General features: G+C 31.1%; 3 protein-coding genes across 3 annotated transcripts; 1 reads left to right on the top strand and 2 right to left on the bottom strand.

Annotated features, from left to right (window-relative positions):
- Positions 1-30: 30 nt before the first annotated feature.
- LOC106120583 (sodium channel protein Nach) lies at positions 31-4,956 on the bottom strand. Its single transcript, XM_013315935.1, has 11 exons — positions 4,763-4,956; positions 4,123-4,365; positions 3,797-3,917; positions 3,473-3,630; positions 2,996-3,221; positions 2,270-2,537; positions 1,705-1,770; positions 1,369-1,549; positions 933-1,024; positions 295-391; positions 31-139 (listed from the first exon to the last, which is right to left on the bottom strand). Exons 1-11 carry the CDS (start codon positions 4,954-4,956, stop codon positions 31-33), a joined length of 1,755 nt encoding a protein of 584 aa, XP_013171389.1.
- A 2,400-nt stretch (positions 4,957-7,356) lies between these two features.
- Positions 7,357-8,890, top strand: LOC106120658 (uncharacterized). The gene is made up of 3 exons (XM_013316025.1): positions 7,357-7,550; positions 8,000-8,170; positions 8,492-8,890. The coding sequence occupies exons 1-3, from the start codon at positions 7,493-7,495 to the stop codon at positions 8,704-8,706; spliced, it is 444 nt and encodes a 147-aa protein (XP_013171479.1). The 5' UTR covers positions 7,357-7,492; the 3' UTR covers positions 8,707-8,890.
- A 2,552-nt stretch (positions 8,891-11,442) lies between these two features.
- Positions 11,443-18,933, bottom strand: CAPA (CAPA/CAP2b protein). Its single transcript, XM_013316060.1, has 5 exons — positions 18,885-18,933; positions 16,101-16,172; positions 12,865-12,972; positions 12,105-12,341; positions 11,443-11,614 (listed from the first exon to the last, which is right to left on the bottom strand). Exons 2-5 carry the CDS (start codon positions 16,165-16,167, stop codon positions 11,520-11,522), a joined length of 507 nt encoding a protein of 168 aa, XP_013171514.1. The 5' UTR covers positions 16,168-16,172; positions 18,885-18,933; the 3' UTR covers positions 11,443-11,519.
- Between the last annotated feature and the right edge of the window lie 164 nt (positions 18,934-19,097).

Here is a 19,097-nt window from a genome sequence, read left to right as displayed (position 1 = left end):
GAAAAATTCAGGCAATGATTTATGTATGGGCTAAAGAATATTATGTTGCAAATCTCTGCCTTCAGGATATATGTAGGGGTGGGAATAAATATTTGAGTGTAAGTCTTCTGGAGTAAAATCGCTTTTGTTAAAATCACATCTGATGGGAAATCAATACAATATTACATAAACAGTACATATTTTCAAGAAAAATTACATTATGGTCATAACAGTTTTCATTTACAAATACATTATGAGAGTAAAATTTATTTTGAAGGAAAAATTCATTCAAAAGTTTTAAAAACTTCTTTTAACGCTGTATGAACTGGCTTCAAAAGTGCGAAGTAGACTAATTCTGCGACGCTGATGATGCTGAACCCGAGAAAGAGGCTCAGAAGGCCACCGATTGCACCTGTAACATTTGCAAAAGTCATCGGTACCAATATTTTTTTAAATATCCGGCCGGTGAAAATGAATAGAACTAGCAACCTATATTACGCATTTTAAGTGTTTAAAAAATAAACAAATGATTTTTGGCGGGCTTTGACTAAAACAAATGACAATAAAGCCGGAGCGTTTTACAAATATATTAGTTAACTTATTAGAACGTATAGTTTTAAAAATACTAATTGTAAAAACTTATTACACAGTTTCTTTAAATAACATCTTCAACCCGTTATATTTTAATAATGCAGAAAATCAAATAGTTATCCAGTATAAAGAAATAAATAAAAATATATTGCCAACACTACAAATGAATGATTATTTCCTTTACAAAGTAAGTGTTTTGACATTAGTAAGATGGCGTTAGCGTAGCACTTAATTGCTGTTAATTAATATTTATTAATGCTATAAATTTTACGTATTTCTTAGTTTCTTGTGTTCGTATACAAAAATATATGTAGTGTGCTTAATAAATTAATGATATCGCGTAGATAGTGATTTTAACTTACCCGCAAAATAATAATCATCATATTGTGTGTGACGGTGCTGTCCTAGAAATATGTCGTCATAAAAATGAACGTTAATACGAGTTACTTCACCCCTGAAAAAAGGTAATTATTAAAAACTACTTCTGTAACAAACCTTAATTTTAAATTGGATTGAAATATAAACGTAATGAATAGAATAATGTAATTATTAAGCTATTAGAATTTTTAATAGCTTTGTATAACTTTAGTGAAATAAACTTGTAGGTTATTTTTACATAATTGTCTTATATTTATCTTAAAATGTATTGCAATGCGTTGTTCGCTTTTGAACATTTTTGAGTATAAGTAAAATTAATTTCATTTTTAACTTTTACTACATTTAATTGCACATTAAGTACGTAAAATCTACACTTAATTACTTTGAAGTTATGGGACTCTGAGATATGAAGATATTTACTCTTTAAACTGGAAGTTTGCTTTCGAAATTCTCGGCACACTCATGAGATCAGAATAAAAGACTTGACTGGAGTACAAAATATCGTTACAGGCGGGGTGGCAGGACGCGAATTCTGTCTGCGCTTTCCTGTCCTCTTGGCTGTCTTCATAGTATGCGTAAGTCAATTGCTCTTCTACTTTTGCTGGAATGTATTCATTTTTAATAATAACTATAAGAACGAGTGAATCGTATAAAATGTAAAGTAGTAATTCTCGATTATGATCTTTTAAATGATATTCTTGAAGAGGAGTAGGGGATTCCAAAGTTTCTAATAAAATATATTTAAATAATTCTTACCTCTAACTTCCTCGATGCAACGAAAATCTAATTTAGTTGAACAAATCGTTTCCCAAATGTAAAGTCCTGAATAATTGTCAAATTCATAAGAAAACTAATATAAAATCTATTAAATTTTATAAAGGGGAATATCCTTGAAGTTCTCATATTACTGTCTAATGTTATATTATAATGCGAAAACAAAATCACTCATGTGTCGCAACGGTTTGTTTAACATATGTCTAAGCTTGGTTCATGACGTTTTGGATATGACAAAATCGACCAGCTCTTACTGACAAACAGCGAGAAATTAGTTGCGCATATTAGCCGTAGAAGGTTTTCCGATGACTCTCCCACTAACACCGCGCTCGTTTGCTTAATGCCGTCACTTAACACGTGACGTTATGAGGCTATAAGGAAAGCTTCTGCGTATAAGCAATAAGGTTAAATTGAAAGCAAATTTAATTCAGAAATTGATCCAAAACTCCTAGGACAGACTTCACACTAAAGTATTAAGCCATTGAAGGAAAACTATAATGTCATACTTAGTAGAATTGTAAAAAATATTCTAAGATGTCATACATACTTGGCCAATTATATAGGACGCAATGACATTTCTTTTTAACCTCACGCATCCAGAAATCATGTTTACAATTACTGTCCGTATAGAATTCATAGTAATTCAACTTCTTTTCATCTTGGAAGAAACACTGTCTTATATATGGGGCTAAACCACGTAGAGCATTGTCCGTCTTGTATGTTGTCGGCGATACTTCGATTGTTGTCATTTTGTTCATTGGTAACCGTAGAACCGTACTTACGTACACGTGATCCGTAGGTGAACTTATAAGCACCTAAAAACCGTGTACTTGTATACTAATTAATTGACTGCAACTTAAAAATCTACAAAAAAAACATCATTAAAATATAAAAACATACAGTCAAGAAACTGTTACTTTTTAAAATTGATTAATAATTATTCTAAACGCCAGTAGAGTCCTATGACCTAATTAAAGAGACAAATCCATTCAAAGAACATTTCTACACTGCGTACAAACTGAAAAATTATTGCTTTTTGTATCCTTTATGTAATACTTATATTCTTCATATTTTTAGACATTATTAAACAGAATCCTTTGGCGCGAATGGCGCTCTTTCATTACAAAGTCAAATGTCAGAATGATTAGTGAGGGGACATAAACGTCGACATTTTAGTAAGGCTAGTGTTGTGCCAATACACCGGTATCGGATTTTCTTCCTAATTTAAGTCGATCTTCCCTAAAAGTCCGTTCAATAGTCACAAAATACTTACATTGTAACCTAAGTTGTTACCATCGCATTCAAATTGATGTTCACTGCTGTTTAGATATAGTTCTACACCTAGACCATTGATTTCTCCAGACGCCATGACTCTTAGTGGTATCATTGTAGGATCTGGTGGGAACACCTTAGGATATCCACCATCCAAGCTCCAATTTAAAGCCTGCTGTGTTACGTTTTTATCAAATGTTTTATGCCAGTACTGGGTATCGTTATTCCTAAAATTATAATTAATTTATTTTAAAAAATTACACTTTTACTTTGTTTTACAATAATCTATTTCTTTTTAATTCTTAATAATACTTCGGTCTTGCGGAACCATCGTCATTAAACGAACATATAGGACCAAAAATTATTTTTATTAATACCTATACTACGTTAAATATTTGTAAATACTTCCTCAATATATAGATTAGTAGTTATAGTAATGTTTTAGTTAAGCTATGATAGTTTAATACTGCAAACTTACATAGCATTCAAAGGTAAACTATTGAAAGCGAAACAGAGACCGTAATCTGTAAATATCGGCTTGAACATCTTTTCGCAGCATTCTTTTTCCAACCACTCCAATTCTTGTGTTGGTCGCCAGTAACAAGATTTTATTATGTCTGTACATTTTGGTGAACCCTGAAAAAGAAAGAGAAGCGTCAAAATTTGAAGATAATCTACATTCCTTTACCTGTCAGTCCAAAATCTTCGTTGCTTTTTATTCCTTTCATAGCTTATATTTCGACCAGTTCCGAATGATTGCTAATAGTCTATTACAACTCTTATGGTCTCTAATAATACTCACCTCTACGATAAATTTCTGCATCAGTATGTTGTCTTCTGGGGTCATGCGTTGCGACGGCGCCTGCTTTGTATGTGACATTTGTGGACACACGAGAGACGCGAAAAAATGATTTAAGCTTAGCCTTCAAATTAATAAAGATTAACAAAATTACTACCATTTCAATATCAAGTTATATATTCATAATAAAATAAGGGGGCAATTGCATTAGTCATTAATGCCTGCATGCGTGATACAAGAGATTTCTAGTTCCAACTCGATGCTGTTTAACGACCGAGTTATCGACTAATAAAATTGCACCCTTAGTTTAAAAAAAAACATGTACTTACTTATCAATCGCAGAGACATTAACGTAAGATCGTTGTAAATGTAACTGTGGACAGACTACCACCATCGGGAACGGCACAGCCCAAATGGGGCTCGGCAGAGAGTCGATTACGTTGACAAAAGGCGTAGAATGCCATTTGGAGAACAACTGAAAGATGTTCACAGCGCAGATAGCGATGCTGATGACGACAATAACCACCCATATCATTCGTTCCTTGAAGCTAAATGTCGGCTCAAAGATGTACCTAAAATACAAATATGAGTACACACAAAATATTTGACTGACATGCATTTAGTTAAAGTTTATTTAGGTACAAGCTTTCGCCCGTGGCCTGTCCGCGTGGGATTAAAAAAAAATATTATTCGCCTATGTGTTCTTCCATGCTACGTTCTAAATCTGTGCCAAATTTCAGCAAGATCCATGCAGCGGTTCTGAAGGTACCTTCTAAAACACATCCATCTATAAAAACATTCGCATATATAATATTAGTAAGATAGAACTAACTATTAACAATAAACGTTCAAACGGCTTTAACTTTAGCGTTTGACCTAGCACTTCTAATTTTAATTAAAAATTAATTTAATCAAACCAGTGCCATAGATGTTTGATTTACAATATCAGTAAGTTAGAAACGGACTCACTTAACTCCGTGCAGGGATCCCTCGTATAAGAATTGTTTCAACCCTTTCAACACCTCCCTTAGCCACAGGCGCGCGAACAATTTGCAATTCCCAACTTTGTTCCGTTCCAATGAAGCGACAATATTCCCTGCTTTACCCCGATCTATAACTTTTGGCCTTAGATATTCGTAATCTTTCAAGTAATAATTTCCCATATATTCCAAACTTCGAAGTGATTCGATATCACTACTGGCTGACGAAATGTCATGACTTATGTTGATTTTTGTTTTGTTTTGTGGCATTATTTAAGTAAGTAGAGAAGTCGGAATGCTGATTTTCAAGTGACAACGTTCAAATTAACTCGATGTTAGGTGCACAATTCCGATAATTGTTTGATGCAATCAATTTTACTAATGTTATTTCATTGTTTGTATTTCTGTCTGTCCGTAGCAGCTGTGCAATTTTACAAATGCCTTTAATTCTGTGTAAATTTAATATTAAAAAGCATTTTTTGGGTCATCTTTGTTATTGCTTTACAGTTTTTATTTGTACTTACAAACACTATAATACTATGATTGATTTCTTGGTCAACATTTTTAAATGACTCGAACATCGCGACGCTACTTTATTAGTGAACTAAAGAGTTAAGTTAACGACATACACTTGTCCATCGAATGCACTTAACCGTATTACTGTTATTTAACGATTATCATGTCAAAGTTAATTCGTGTTGTAGTTGTATTAAAGTAACAAAGTATGATTAACCTTTACATAAATCACTATTAATAAAAAAAATAAAAAAATTATAAGAGTGAGTTGCAGCAACGTATTCTATAGAATGCTTTATATTTTATGTATGTTTTTATGAAATAATCAAAATATTCGAAGTTATCAAAATATCAAACTATGTGGGCAAAGATAATCAAGAATCTATCAAAAGAAAGGTGATGCCTCCGGTCACAGTTCCCATCAAACTTTTCACCAAAAAAATAATAGACATTATTTTTGTTTAGAAGTACGTATAACACGAAATCTCTTTTACATTTCTACATTTGTCAATTCATTTCTTAATCGTGGATAGAATATATTTATGACCGAGCTGCCGCCCGCGAATCCGTCCGTGCAGAATTAAATAACTTAATAAGTAACCTATGTGTTCTTCCAGATATGTTGTGTCAAATTTCATTCAGATCCATGCAGACGTTTTACAGACACCTTTTAACAAACATCCATACAGCTATACTTCCAAACATTCGCATTTATAATATTAGTAAGATCATTCTTAATTGACATATTTATAAAGTATCAACTTGATAAAGCGTGGTATATCCTGAAACCATACAAATGAACAAGGAACAAATAACAGGTTTAAAGGATTGTAGGAACACATTTTATTACCTTGTTACACACTTCGCTGTGTATGTTTTTTATAATTAGATGTAAAAACGCTAATAGCTCAACAAGGTGAATATTCAGAATGTTCGTCGCAGGTGTAGAAACCAATTTATCGAGTTTGCTTTCGTATAGAAGGAAATAACTTTGACATACTATCGGGTGCTCGCAACTTCGTCACCACGACATTAAAAAATAGCCTAAGTTACTCTCGTTTTAATTAGGTATTTCCCAGTAAATCTTCCGACAAAATCGATCCAGTAGTTTCGAAAATTACCAGAAACAAAAGCAGATTTGCGGACAGACAAAAAAATATTATAAGTTACACAAAAAACACCATATGTACAATGCAATTGTATAAAACTGTATAGCTATATTCACCGTTTTGCACGTTCGTGCAGCCGATATCTTTGTCGGTCCTGTAAAACTGTCGGTTCGACCTAATATATACCTTACCTAAAGTACGTAAACGCAATTTTGAAATGAACTAATCATGAACCGGAATATTTATGATTACAAGAATATATTTCTTATAATCAAATTATACTTATATAAATTATGAAATTCTGACGTAATTATGTAATATAAAACGTAAATAACATGTCAATTATTATTCCTCAATGATTCTACTCTTTAGAGATATAGTAACAATTAGGGAATCAAAGGCGGTCATACAAGGGTCAATGTTTGTTGATAAGCACATTTGTCTATCGTCATAATATATAGGTAATTTAGATACTTTGAATTTTTAAAGAGAGAGCCAATTAGTATTTACAACACATACTCTATACGTTAATAAAAATAACAATTAAATTATAGGTAAAAAAATAAATCCTAACCTATAACATTTTGTACTAAATCGATTAAGCCAGCCTTTGATCTCGCTGGCACATGTAAGGGATTATTTTTAACGTAGTTTTAGAATATAACTCGAAATACATGAAGTTACAAAATATATAGATTACTCTACATTTGAAGCTAAAGAAAACACAAAAGTTAATTTTGTAAGTTCAAACTAACCTTATAAGAAACGCCTGTCATTTGTATGTTCCTCTGTTTGTATTGTGTGTGTTATTTCTATATACTCGTGTTTGTTGCTCATGCAATTGGTGTACCTTGTTTATAAAAAGTAAAACATAAGTATCAAGACTTTGTGGTCGTAGTATAATAAAGCTACTCATCTTATACCGTCAGTGTTATCGCATTACTCTAGTTAGCTCAGTTCAGTAACCACTCTTTACTACAACCGACACATTCTGATAAATATTATTGAAATATTCTGTTTAAATCGAACGTGTTTTAGATACAATTTTTTGCTAGATTTGTGTCTAACATTATATAGGTACATTATTTTATAGAATGACATCTTTAAATAAACTTGTTTCTTTTTTTATTATATCGGGTTTCGTCAGTGAAGGTAAGATATAATTTTATTTTTATTACCTTTTCAAATTACGTAGGCAATAGAGTAACTTGATATTCTATATTTTCCAAATACATGATTAATTTGAGGTTAATTTTTTTAATACTTATTAACTTATTTTCTAAAAAATAAAATTCAAGCTTCTATCTGTAAAAATAACGATTTCCAAAGCCCGTTCAAACCCCCCTTACAAACTCCTTTTCACGTTAAAAAGAAGCTATGTCAATTCTCAGGTTCTAGAATATCTGTGTACCTAATTTTATTTAAAACGGTGTATTAGTTTTTGCGTGAAAGGACATACAGACACAGAGTTACTTACGCAATAATAATAGTAGTAAGAACAATAAGTAACAACGAATAAAACTTGTTTTTGAGGTTATGATGGTTATTTTTGTCAAAACTAAGTCTTGCACTGTGTTAAAATGTTATAAAATATATTTCAGCTTGGTGTATTCGTTGTTATTACTGCAATAGTGAAAATAACACAGCCTGTCTTGATGTGAACGCTTATAGCGAGGATATAAGATCACGTATTGTGCCTATCGTCGAATGCGAATCCGCCATACCAAATCCCGGAGGTTACAGTTTCTTCTGCAGAAAGATCTCTCAAACTAGTAAGTAATCGGCAATAATATAATAATAAAAAAGCCATTTTCTCATTTTTAACTTATATTTTCAATTTATCCAAATACCTTAATACCCTAAATAAAAGTAGGCTCTAACTCCCGCGAACTTATATCCAGTGTCATCCAAACTTGTAGATATCGACGGAACGCAAAATGCTTTCTTCTGGCAGTGGGTCCAATTAGACCCATGTGGGAAAACGTGCGCTGGCAGTTAATTTAGAGCTTATAAAACCTCCTTTTATTGAGAATTCAATCAGCGTTAGATTCATTTTTTTAATTAGTTATGTAAAATCCTTGTTCTATTTTCAGTATTCCATTCTCATCGTGAGTCTGACATTCGAGTGACGCGAGGATGCGGCTGGATGCGACATTCTCAGCCGTGCTACAGAGATGACAACACTGACCACCTTGGCATCTCCTGTCAATGCTTTGACGACTATTGTAACTCGTCTGACAGAGTTGACCCCTCCACAATGGCTATCATGTTCTGTTTCTTTGCCGGTGTATTATATTTTTGGCGTTGAATTTTAAGATTGTGAGTTTGATTATTGTGCTGTAGGTTAAATTTGCGTTTAATAATTTTTGAACATAACATTTTCCTTTCTTTGTTTTTAATACTTTTATACAGTAGTTAAGCCACTGTGCTTAGCAAAGAAAACTTACAAAACCCTAATATTGCGAACTCATCAGAATTTTACTATAATTAATCAAAAAAACACTAAGAAACGAAACCTATGTTCAGTTTTTTTTTCTTATAACTTTAAAATACTGTATTTATTAAATGCATGCTAGAAAACACAATAGATATTAAACAAATATTAAATATGCTTCAAATAAACTCATACAATTAAGTGAAATATATTTTTAAACGTGTGTCGAAAATAGAATATATTTAATCCGTACAAGACAAAAGACAACAACCGGATCGTGCAGAGGGTCAGCCAGCCCGGAGCATACGGGTTTATGTTTGCTCGTTGCTTATTTAATAAAATCCGTGTATGGTCACAATTAAAGCGGATTCTAAAGAATTTCTTCCTCTCATAATAATGGTCTTATTTATATTAAAGAAGAAAATAAATGAAAAAGCCAATATTCAGAAACTCTTAGAAGTGAAATATAAAACGAACTAGATAAACCTTAAATATTGCCTTTTTAATTGATTCATTTTTAATAATCTAAACCTTTCCTTATTATAAAAGATACTTATCTTACTTCTTACTAATATTATAAATGCGAAAGTTTAAATGGATGGATGAATGAATATGAATGATGTATGATTGTAACTTCAGAAAAGCTGCGCATGTCACGCTGAAATTTGACATGGATGTAGAACATATTCTGGAAGAAAACATAGGTTTTAGTAAGTTTTCTATTATTCAGCGCCGCCGGAGTCGCAGGCGACAGCTAGTCTCTTTTATATGTTAATTTGATACCTAATAAATATAGCAGCTAGTGTCTCCTTTTCTATGATATGCTAGCTGTCGCCCGCGACTCCGTCCGCGTGGATATATTAATAAATAGTGTAACTAACACGACTTTCTTTTATATATATAGATTTAGGTTTAGAACGATAACGTCGTATTAATAGTTTTGCATTAAAATTTCACTCAAGTAAAATAATAAATGCTAACGATAAACAAACTTGACCTTAACGACGATCCATGTTTACGTTAATAATTACAAAATGGCGGTTCCAAAAACACACAATAATAAACACTCTACGTCATATAAGGAAAACAAAGGAATTATTAAATTAAGTATAATTATATATACTGAGCGGAATATAAATTCTAGTAATAATTTTATTAAGATGTTATATTTATCTTATTGTTTATAGCGACGAAAAAAACGCGATGAGACTTGTCCAGCAAGTAACTAAATTAAAAGCTAAAAAGTAACGTCAATAAATCTTAGAAATAATTTGTACTCAACGCATACAGGTGATACTTTAAACGGTCTCTTGGTGTACAGAGTAACTCCGAGACACTTAACCACATTGAGTGTAATAGTTAAAAGATTATCTTACCATTGGTTTCTGAGATGAAAATCTCTGTATAAATCATTTCATTAATAGAAATAGATAGAATAGAGAAAGTTTCAAACTGGGATTTTGATCTTAGAAACCCACGGTCAATGTAAAAGTAAAGTTTCAAAGATATCGGTTATTAGACAATAGACAACATATCTACAGATGTAGTGTACAAGCTTTGTTTATATTCTGTCGTTGCGTTCGACGAATTGCGGTCCCCTGCAGGAAATCTCTCGTAGTGGTATTTGTACACGTTCCTGTGTTGTGTTACTAATCGATGTATATTTAATCTATTATGTAATGAAGTATCGTGGCACGTGTATCCAATTCATATTTATATATAGAGTGTTCAATGTTAATGAGCTTTTTAATATTGTGGCCACAGGAGTTTGTAAGAATAGTACTATAGAAATCATGTTTGATCTTCACGTTAAATCCCTAAATGTGGTAAGAAAATTTGCTAAATATAATCTGCGCTACGTCTTATCAAGTTACTGTGAGTATGCTCATTGTAAACTCCGATGTGTACGAGAATTAAATCACTACTGCCTCCAAAATTTAGCAATGGTTTTTAATCCTCCAAACAAAAACAACAGGGTGTTGTAAGTTTGACGTGTCTAAGTGTGTCTGTGGATTTATAGCTCCCGAGCAGATGGACTGATTTTGTTTTTTTTTTTGAAAGGGGATTTAACAAGGATTAATGCTAAATAATAATATAGTTGATAAGTTTTAATAAAAGACAACATATAAAGTCAAATTTGCGTAACATTTTTATTTTATTCACCACAGACATTAAACAACAGCCTCTATTTTAACTCTTACATAGTTTTTTGTTTTGACAAAGTTATTTCATGGATATCGTACGCAATCCACACAGCCTTCGAAATAACTTGGACAAAAATATTCTACTATTGTATTATCTGATAATATTAAAGTTTATAAAAATTGCGGAAAAGTTCCATTTTAAGTTTATCCTAAATAACTTTCACAGAAGAATTGACATTACATATTTTTTAAAATTTGTTTTTTCGGGCTAGTGTATCTTTACCTTATAAAAATGTGAGAAATAACATAAATAAAGAGTTTTTATTCATAACTACATTCGTTTGTTTATAATTTAGTAGCTAAGATGTCTATGAACGAAAGTATTATTTTTTGCTTATTTTTTTTTGTTCTTTGAAACTATAAAATATAAATAAATTTATGTTACTTAACACATTCGGTACGGCATTTATCAAAGCTTCATTTAAAATTAATATTTATTTCGTGGAGTATAAGTATTGCAGCGAAAATGTCAGGGTAATGGACTTAGGCTTGTTTCGTTTGTCTCTTCTTTCTTTCAATGCGCTCGGCTGAGTCTTCGAAATCGTTGCTCTCCTTGTCCTCTTTGCGGTTAATAACATCTAGAAATCGTACACAAATATTAATACATGATCTCGAATACACAATTTATGAATAGTAATAATAATATAATATAATAATAGTAATAATATAATATAATATAAATAAATTGAAAAATATAAACTGAGGGCGGATTAAACCTTACTAATGTTATAAATGCGATTGTTTAAATGGATGGATATTTGAAAGTATCAGCAGAACATCTGCAGGAATCTTTGTGAAATTTGGTATAAATGTAAAACAATCTGAAAAAACAAATGGGCTACTAAAGTTTTTTTTTTAATTTCGGGCAGACGGAGTACAACACTATTGTATAATAATCGCACTTTCTCTTTCCTATGGTACTCGTAGAATGCAATTTAAAGTTATTAAAACATTAACGTGCAATTCTACTGCCTTAATAATGAAATATATTAAAATATGTTTACATACAAGTGTTACGTCAGTGGAAACAGATCGCTTCTGTATATTCAAATTATATTTCATATTTACCATCATTATTGAACGATCTGCCGACCCGGGGTCCGAACCACATCCCGCTACTGGTACTTTCGCTTTCCCTCTTCACGTAATCATTACTCCGCGGCTGGCCCAGGAGCTGCTGACCCAAGAGTAGCTCTTCTAAACGTAAGTTGATGCGGTTCAAGTTAGACTGGTCGAGGTAACCGAAGTCGCTACGGCCGACGCGCGGGAACGCATACAGTTGACGTTTGGAGGCCAGCTCGGAATCTATAAAAAAAAATAGATTTTGCCCGCACATTTGTTCGCATTCGAAAACGTATAGGTTTCGTGATGTGATTACGTATGTTGCTACAATGTCATTTTTTATGTTATTCTGCTAAAGAAAATTATTTCTACATACTTTCATCCACTAATTTAGAAATAGAGAATTATTAATAAATCTTTCTTAAGGCATGGAAGTGATTCCTATGAGTTATGTAATTTCCTTCTTGTTAAAGACTAAATCGATGAACTCGCATTGTAGGATTTAGTATAAGGAAATTATTCACACCGTCAACTCCGGAAAAAGGAAATCAAACTCAAATAAAACATCGTTACTTATTCTATCTTTTGCTTTTGATATGTGGATTAAGTTTAGATGTGTGAATTTATTACTTCTGATAAGAAATATATTCATTTTAAATTAATTTCTGAAAAAAGGCCTTAATTAAAAATTAAAATTTTAATGTAATTTCTTCCTTGTTATTTTCATGGTAAATATTTATTTTATTTTTGGTTAATACGAACATACCTAAATATTGGTCGTTAACAGCAACCTGCCATGTGTGGTGGGCTCTCCCAACCCTTGGGAAGGGATACAGGTTCAAAACTCCATCCCGTCGTAGCTTGGCACTGCTCGCTGCAAGAACAACAAAAGAGAAATCTTACTATTACTGTCATATCATACTAATTTTATAAATGCGAATGTTTAGATGTATGGATGTTAGAAGTTATCTCCAGAACAGTTCATCAACGAATCATGATATGATACGTAGAACATAGTCTGGAAGAACACATAAGCCACTTACTAAGCTTTTATAATACCGCGAAAGGAGTCACGGGAGACAACTAGTATATTATATTTAAATCTCTTTGATTTATTGCAAGAAGCTAATATTATATAAATGAGCTTAATAACTTATTTACTTTATGTTCCGGTAATAAACATGTATATCAAAATGTACACAATATGTATACATTTTCCCGTAAACACCAATTCGTTGTACAAAATCCCGCAAAGAGTGCGACTAATGATCCAAGAACCTCGCTACTCTATAAATAAAAGTAATCCAACACCATTCGTATCAATCAGCCGTTTAACGAAACAGAACATAACAAAAATCACGATAAAAATATATTGCAAACACTATTACATTAATTGAATGCCAGTTCTATTATAAAGAGTTTTCATTGCCGAAACATGTTTATAAGAACATTTTATTCAATGACGTCCTCTTTCACATACTCTTTTTAAAAAAAAACTGTGTATAATGTTTCAATACAAATATTACGACAGTCGAAGTTCAAAGAAATGAAAACTTGATTAATAATAAAACTTTTCTTCATGTATACTAGAATTATTATGAAGATAGACGGAGGAATCGAAACTATACTATCATTAGCATGCCATATTATTGTGCAAGTGTATCTTACTTTATAAAAAAAAACAAAAACAAATGCCTACCTTTTCTAAAAAAAAACCTCATATTAAAGGGATATTACGTTGTACAATTTAATTAATACTTCTACCAGGGAAAAACTCTAGGGTCGCTCGTTTATAGTAAAAAGTGGGGTAGAAATTGTTTTGTACACTTAGCTTATTTAAATTAGTGGTATGTTGAATACAAAAGGAAACAGGAAAACATGTGAAAATAGATAATCAGTTTTAAGGAAATAATAAAAGGATAAATTAAAACGTACAATTGTTACAATCTTTACACCCTTTAAAGTTGGTTTCTAAGACCAATATCTCTGTATAAAACATATCGTTATCTCTGTCATTATTTTTTCATAAAACAGAGATAACATTATGTTTTCAAGGCAGATTTTGGTCTTAGAAACCCAAGGTTAGTGTATTATTTTGTGTAGTCTTTTATCATTTTAAAAAATAGTAAATTTTATCAAAGATACCAGCTACACTATTATTATACACTAAGGAACTACCTTAGTGATCCATTAATGTCTCTGATTGTGACAGTACATAGTTATATCACTTATATTCACATTTGGGTAGGACAAATTTAATCAATTTAGTGCCCTCGGAAACCTTTGTCTCCTTGATATCTAATAATGGACAAACTTTTTGGTATCGGTGTCAAGCCATAGGCTTTCGATTGACCGCAAATAGTTCTACTTAGATTCTGTAATAACTGTCTTCTAAACTTAATTCATTATGTTAAAATTTAGGTGTGACTTATAGTTCATGGAAAATATTAATTATTTAATATTGATTAGACTCGTAAAACTAATCTTACTAGTTGCTATTTAATTGACTTTATTAAAACCTAAATAAAGCATACTATATTGTACACTAAAATCATAACTTAATAAAAAGTTCGAAACATTATTTTATTTTATAAGTACGTACTTTATTCAAAAAGTAAAAACATATTCAAACATCAACACCACATGATACTGAAGAGCAATGCCAAAGCAAATTCACGTTTTAATGCAACAGATTTGTTCGTAGCAGGATCGTAGCGGGCACGTATTGCCGTAGCGATCACGTAGCACCGCGGCGAGCTCGTAGCTAATGAATAAATATCACATTTATCCGGTGATATTTTAAAATCGCTTTATTAATATCTGGTTATGATTATTTATTATGACTCCACACTATTAAAAGCACTGATTTAGTTAATCGATAATAAAACAGTGTCTCTTGCAAGTAAATTGGTTAAGGTTACCTACTGAATCTGTGGTCGTTAGATTTAGTCCCACTATTGGACTTTTTAATCAAATTCATAAACAAGTTTTTAAGTTTCTTTTTGACACAAGAAATTTTAAGAATTATATTTTCGTTTAAAAATTGTAAATTTTCATTGCTTAATATTTAATTAAATAACAAACAAATAAATTTAGCATTATACGTAATTATTTTAACCAGGGTATAAACATCAAAGAGATTACGAATAACAATGCCCGCGGCCCAATTCATGTTTGCCACCGCTGTTCCACGCTCTGTGACGTCGTCTAAACACATTTGATGTAAGCAGACAATTTTAAACTTATTATGTCTGACATACATGAATAGTTTTAATCTTCTCCTAGCTCTACAGCCCTTTTTGGACCTTGGCTTGAGGAATATTTTTAATATTAGATCAAAAAGATCTTTGTCTCTATCCGCAAGGAAAGCTAATTTTATCTTTTATACCAAAAAAATACTATCAAAAAAATATAAGTCCTTGCCAACTAAGTTTAAAGCGTGTGCAAATTGTAGTTATTGATATTAAAAATTATAGAGATGCAAAACATAGCATATATTGATAGAGAGATATTATAACCCCAAATATAGTTTGATACATTCAGTAAAAGGTTGTCGTAACTTCATAAAAAGCTTTTAAGTTCATTTATGTTACATCTGAATAAGCCACGAATAATCAATCGAATAAGTTTCATTTTGTTCTGCATGTTATGCTAAGTGATTTTAAGTAGCAGGGAAGACAAAGTACAAGGGGTTTGCGTCCCCTAGTTAATTAAAAAAATAAAAGTAGTCTATTTTTGAAAAAGTCTACTATTGAACTTCTTCATGATTGAAATACAGATTGTTCGCAATTATTTGTTCCGATTGTTTATTTAAGTTGTGACCCAAGACCAAGTGCAATGTACTTTCATTTATTTCTTTTAGAAAAATAATATTTTTTTTTTATAAATTATTTTACCAACATAAAGCTGAGTACTTAGTCTAGTTACTGAGTAACTTAGACTACTTTTTTTGGGTATCGAAGTTATTCCGGGACATCAAAACGAATAAGGCTGTATACTCACAAGATGCAGTAGTAACTGCTGAGACCAGCACACAGATGGACAGGGCGATTCTCGCTGTTGACTGCATATTGCCTGCCAATAAAATTGAAAATTTATTAAATAGAATAAACGGTAATAATAAAAGCTATCTTGAACCTATGTACTCTCTAATCCTTTTGCAATGAATAAACTAGCGTTTGACCTAATGTTTACTAGGAATATGACCGAAAGATATGCGTTAATATTTTAGAAGCCTATTCATTATAGGTGCCTTCCGCGTAATACTTGGACGTAAAAAAGTCGCGGCTTTAACTCGACACTGCTTCGTAAAGTATGTGGATTGCAAATTAAAGAAGAGATAGTAGTAATATCTTACTAATGTTATAAATATTTGGTTGGATGGATGTGTCTTTATTTAAAGGTGTCTTGAGAACGGTTGTATGGATCTCGCTAAAATTTGGTATAAATATAAAACATAGTCTGGAAGAACACAAGGCAACTAATTAAGTTTTTTTTAATAGCGCGCGGATATAGTCGCGCGTGACAGCTAGTTATACATTTTTTTAAATAAATTAAGTCAGTGAATGTGATTATATTATAATCGCAAATCAAATCTGATGATACAGTGCCAATAAGTTAACAATAAGTTACACATTTTGTAAGCGGTTTTGTTTCCGTGCTTCATTATCAGTAATCTAAGTTTAAGACAATTTAAGTTCACATGAACTTTATAAACAGGTGTAATAGAGTATTAAGGAGTTCAGAATTTCCATCCCAACAGTAACATTTCCTATTAATAAATAGGAAATACTGTTGGGATAATTCAAATGTTACTTATCTTACTAATATTTTAAATGCGAAAGATTAGTTGAATGTATGTATGATGGTTACTAGCATCTAGATGAAATTTGCCATAAGTAAAGAACATAGTCTATAAGAACACGTAGGCTACTAATAAAGATTTTTTTAATTCTGCGCGGACGGAGTCACGGGTGATGATGATTTTAATTTTAACTTTTACTATATTTTTTTTATAATACATTATTAAAATTATCTCAGCAGCAAATAGGCTTTATTATATTAGTATAGAAAAAGAGGAAGTCGTATCCATATTTGCAACGGGTTCACCATTAAGTTGGATTATAGCTTTCGTAGCTTAGCGCAAATGAAATCTTTCTAATATACGATTATGAAGCTTAAGAAACGCATTTTATGGCGTTCATAATACTTAATGTTGAGATAATTTTTAATAAAAAATATTAAAAATAATATATGAAGCAAAAATTTTAAGGAAATTGCGCGAACCGCGATTTTTCACACAGTTAAAGTTAGTGTAGACAAGAAGAAAAAATAAAAGTATATTTAATTATGAATTATAGCCGTCTTTCGTGTAATGAGCGATCACAATTTTAATTGATTCCCCAACAGAAAGATGGACTATCTCACTAAACCAGATTCGACAGAATCATTATGTCATATAAGTGGGTCATAATACTGTTTACATTATAAATTAAAATATATAATAAATTAAAATACTAACCAACAATATATCAAAAGTATCTGTCGCCCGCGACTTCGTCCGCGAGAAATTAGAATAAAACTTAATTAGCCTATGTCTTCTTCCAGCCTAAGTTCTACCTCTATGTTAGATTACATCGAGATCTGTTCAGCCGTTCTGGAAATACATTGAAACAAACATCCATCCATCCATACATCTATCCATACCAAAATTCGCATTTATAATATTAGTTATAAGTAAAATGAACACGTAAATTAAAAATCAAATTTTATTACCAAAGTCATAATAATAAAACGTTTTAAAATAGTAATAAAAACTAAAAATACTACTATAATAGCCCGAAGCGTAAATGAAATAAAAAAAAGAAAACGACGTTATTAAAAAGACACGACTTAACTTGAAGTTCCTATTACGAGTGGTAAGGTAACTCAGGGTTTATCCCTCTAGGGAAGTCTTAGCTTCAATTACCTACAGTCAAACAATCTGTGTTTATACAGGGTGTATAATTTGACATTTTAATCACTTACGAAGATTAAGATTTTTTTTTCTTGTCTCGCATATTCGGTTTGTAATATTAATGTTTGTAATATTTAAGCCGAGCCTCGGGCATGTTATACAATTTATTCTTAATTAAGTTAGGGAAAGCGATAATTTTATGATTGAAATGGACGTCAAAATAATGATGTTAGGTTTGCGATTAATTTTGAAAAAAATGTATATTTATTTTTACAGATTATTTTTTTTTTGTGACGACGAATATTTTAAATATATCTATCACATTATGTTTTTATTAATCTTTATTTGTTAGTTACATTTTAATAATTTTGATTTTTTTTATATTTCATTTTTAAAACAGGATTGGAAATTACAAGAATATATATATTTTTAAATTTAAATTAGTAATGGATTTTTTTATGATTCTTTTTACAATTAAAAAAGAAACATCACAAAATAGTGCAAAATGGCCACAAAAGGAGTTCAAATATTTAGCTTTTTTTTCAGTATTCATATTTAAATTAGGCAAATATAATTTTTTTTCCGTAAAAATTTTAAAATCAGTGACTTCAAGTTTAGATTTGATAATTTTTTTTCACAATATTAAATTATTTAAATACTTTATTCTTCACAAATTTAAAACACACATATTACACTATTTAAAATAAAAAAAATGTATTGAATCAAAAATTCATTCTATAAAACCACACATATCAAATTCCGAGCAACATTGTCGTACAAAAAAATTAAATACGAAAAAAACTATAACTGGTCATATAGTCTTGACTTACCTCTGTCTGTGTCACCTGTTGCGTAGAGAATGTTCAGTTGTTGCCTGCAGAGAGCTTTTATAGTCCCGACCGCCCGCGCGCCACTGGTCCTCAAACTTTGACAAATGAAAACATTTAACCAATCGAACATCGTTTAGTTGAAGCTTTTAATAGATTGATATCTATTTGCGTTCAAGATACGCTATTTGTTTTTTCTTAATAATATTTGTTTGT

The sequence above is a fragment of the Papilio xuthus genome, unplaced genomic scaffold, assembly GCF_000836235.2.
Source record: "Papilio xuthus unplaced genomic scaffold, Pxut_1.1 DF826949.1, whole genome shotgun sequence".
Lineage (NCBI taxonomy): Eukaryota > Metazoa > Arthropoda > Insecta > Lepidoptera > Papilionidae > Papilio > Papilio xuthus.
The sequence above is the reverse complement of the archived record's forward strand: the minus strand, read 5'-3'. Positions and strand labels throughout refer to the sequence as shown.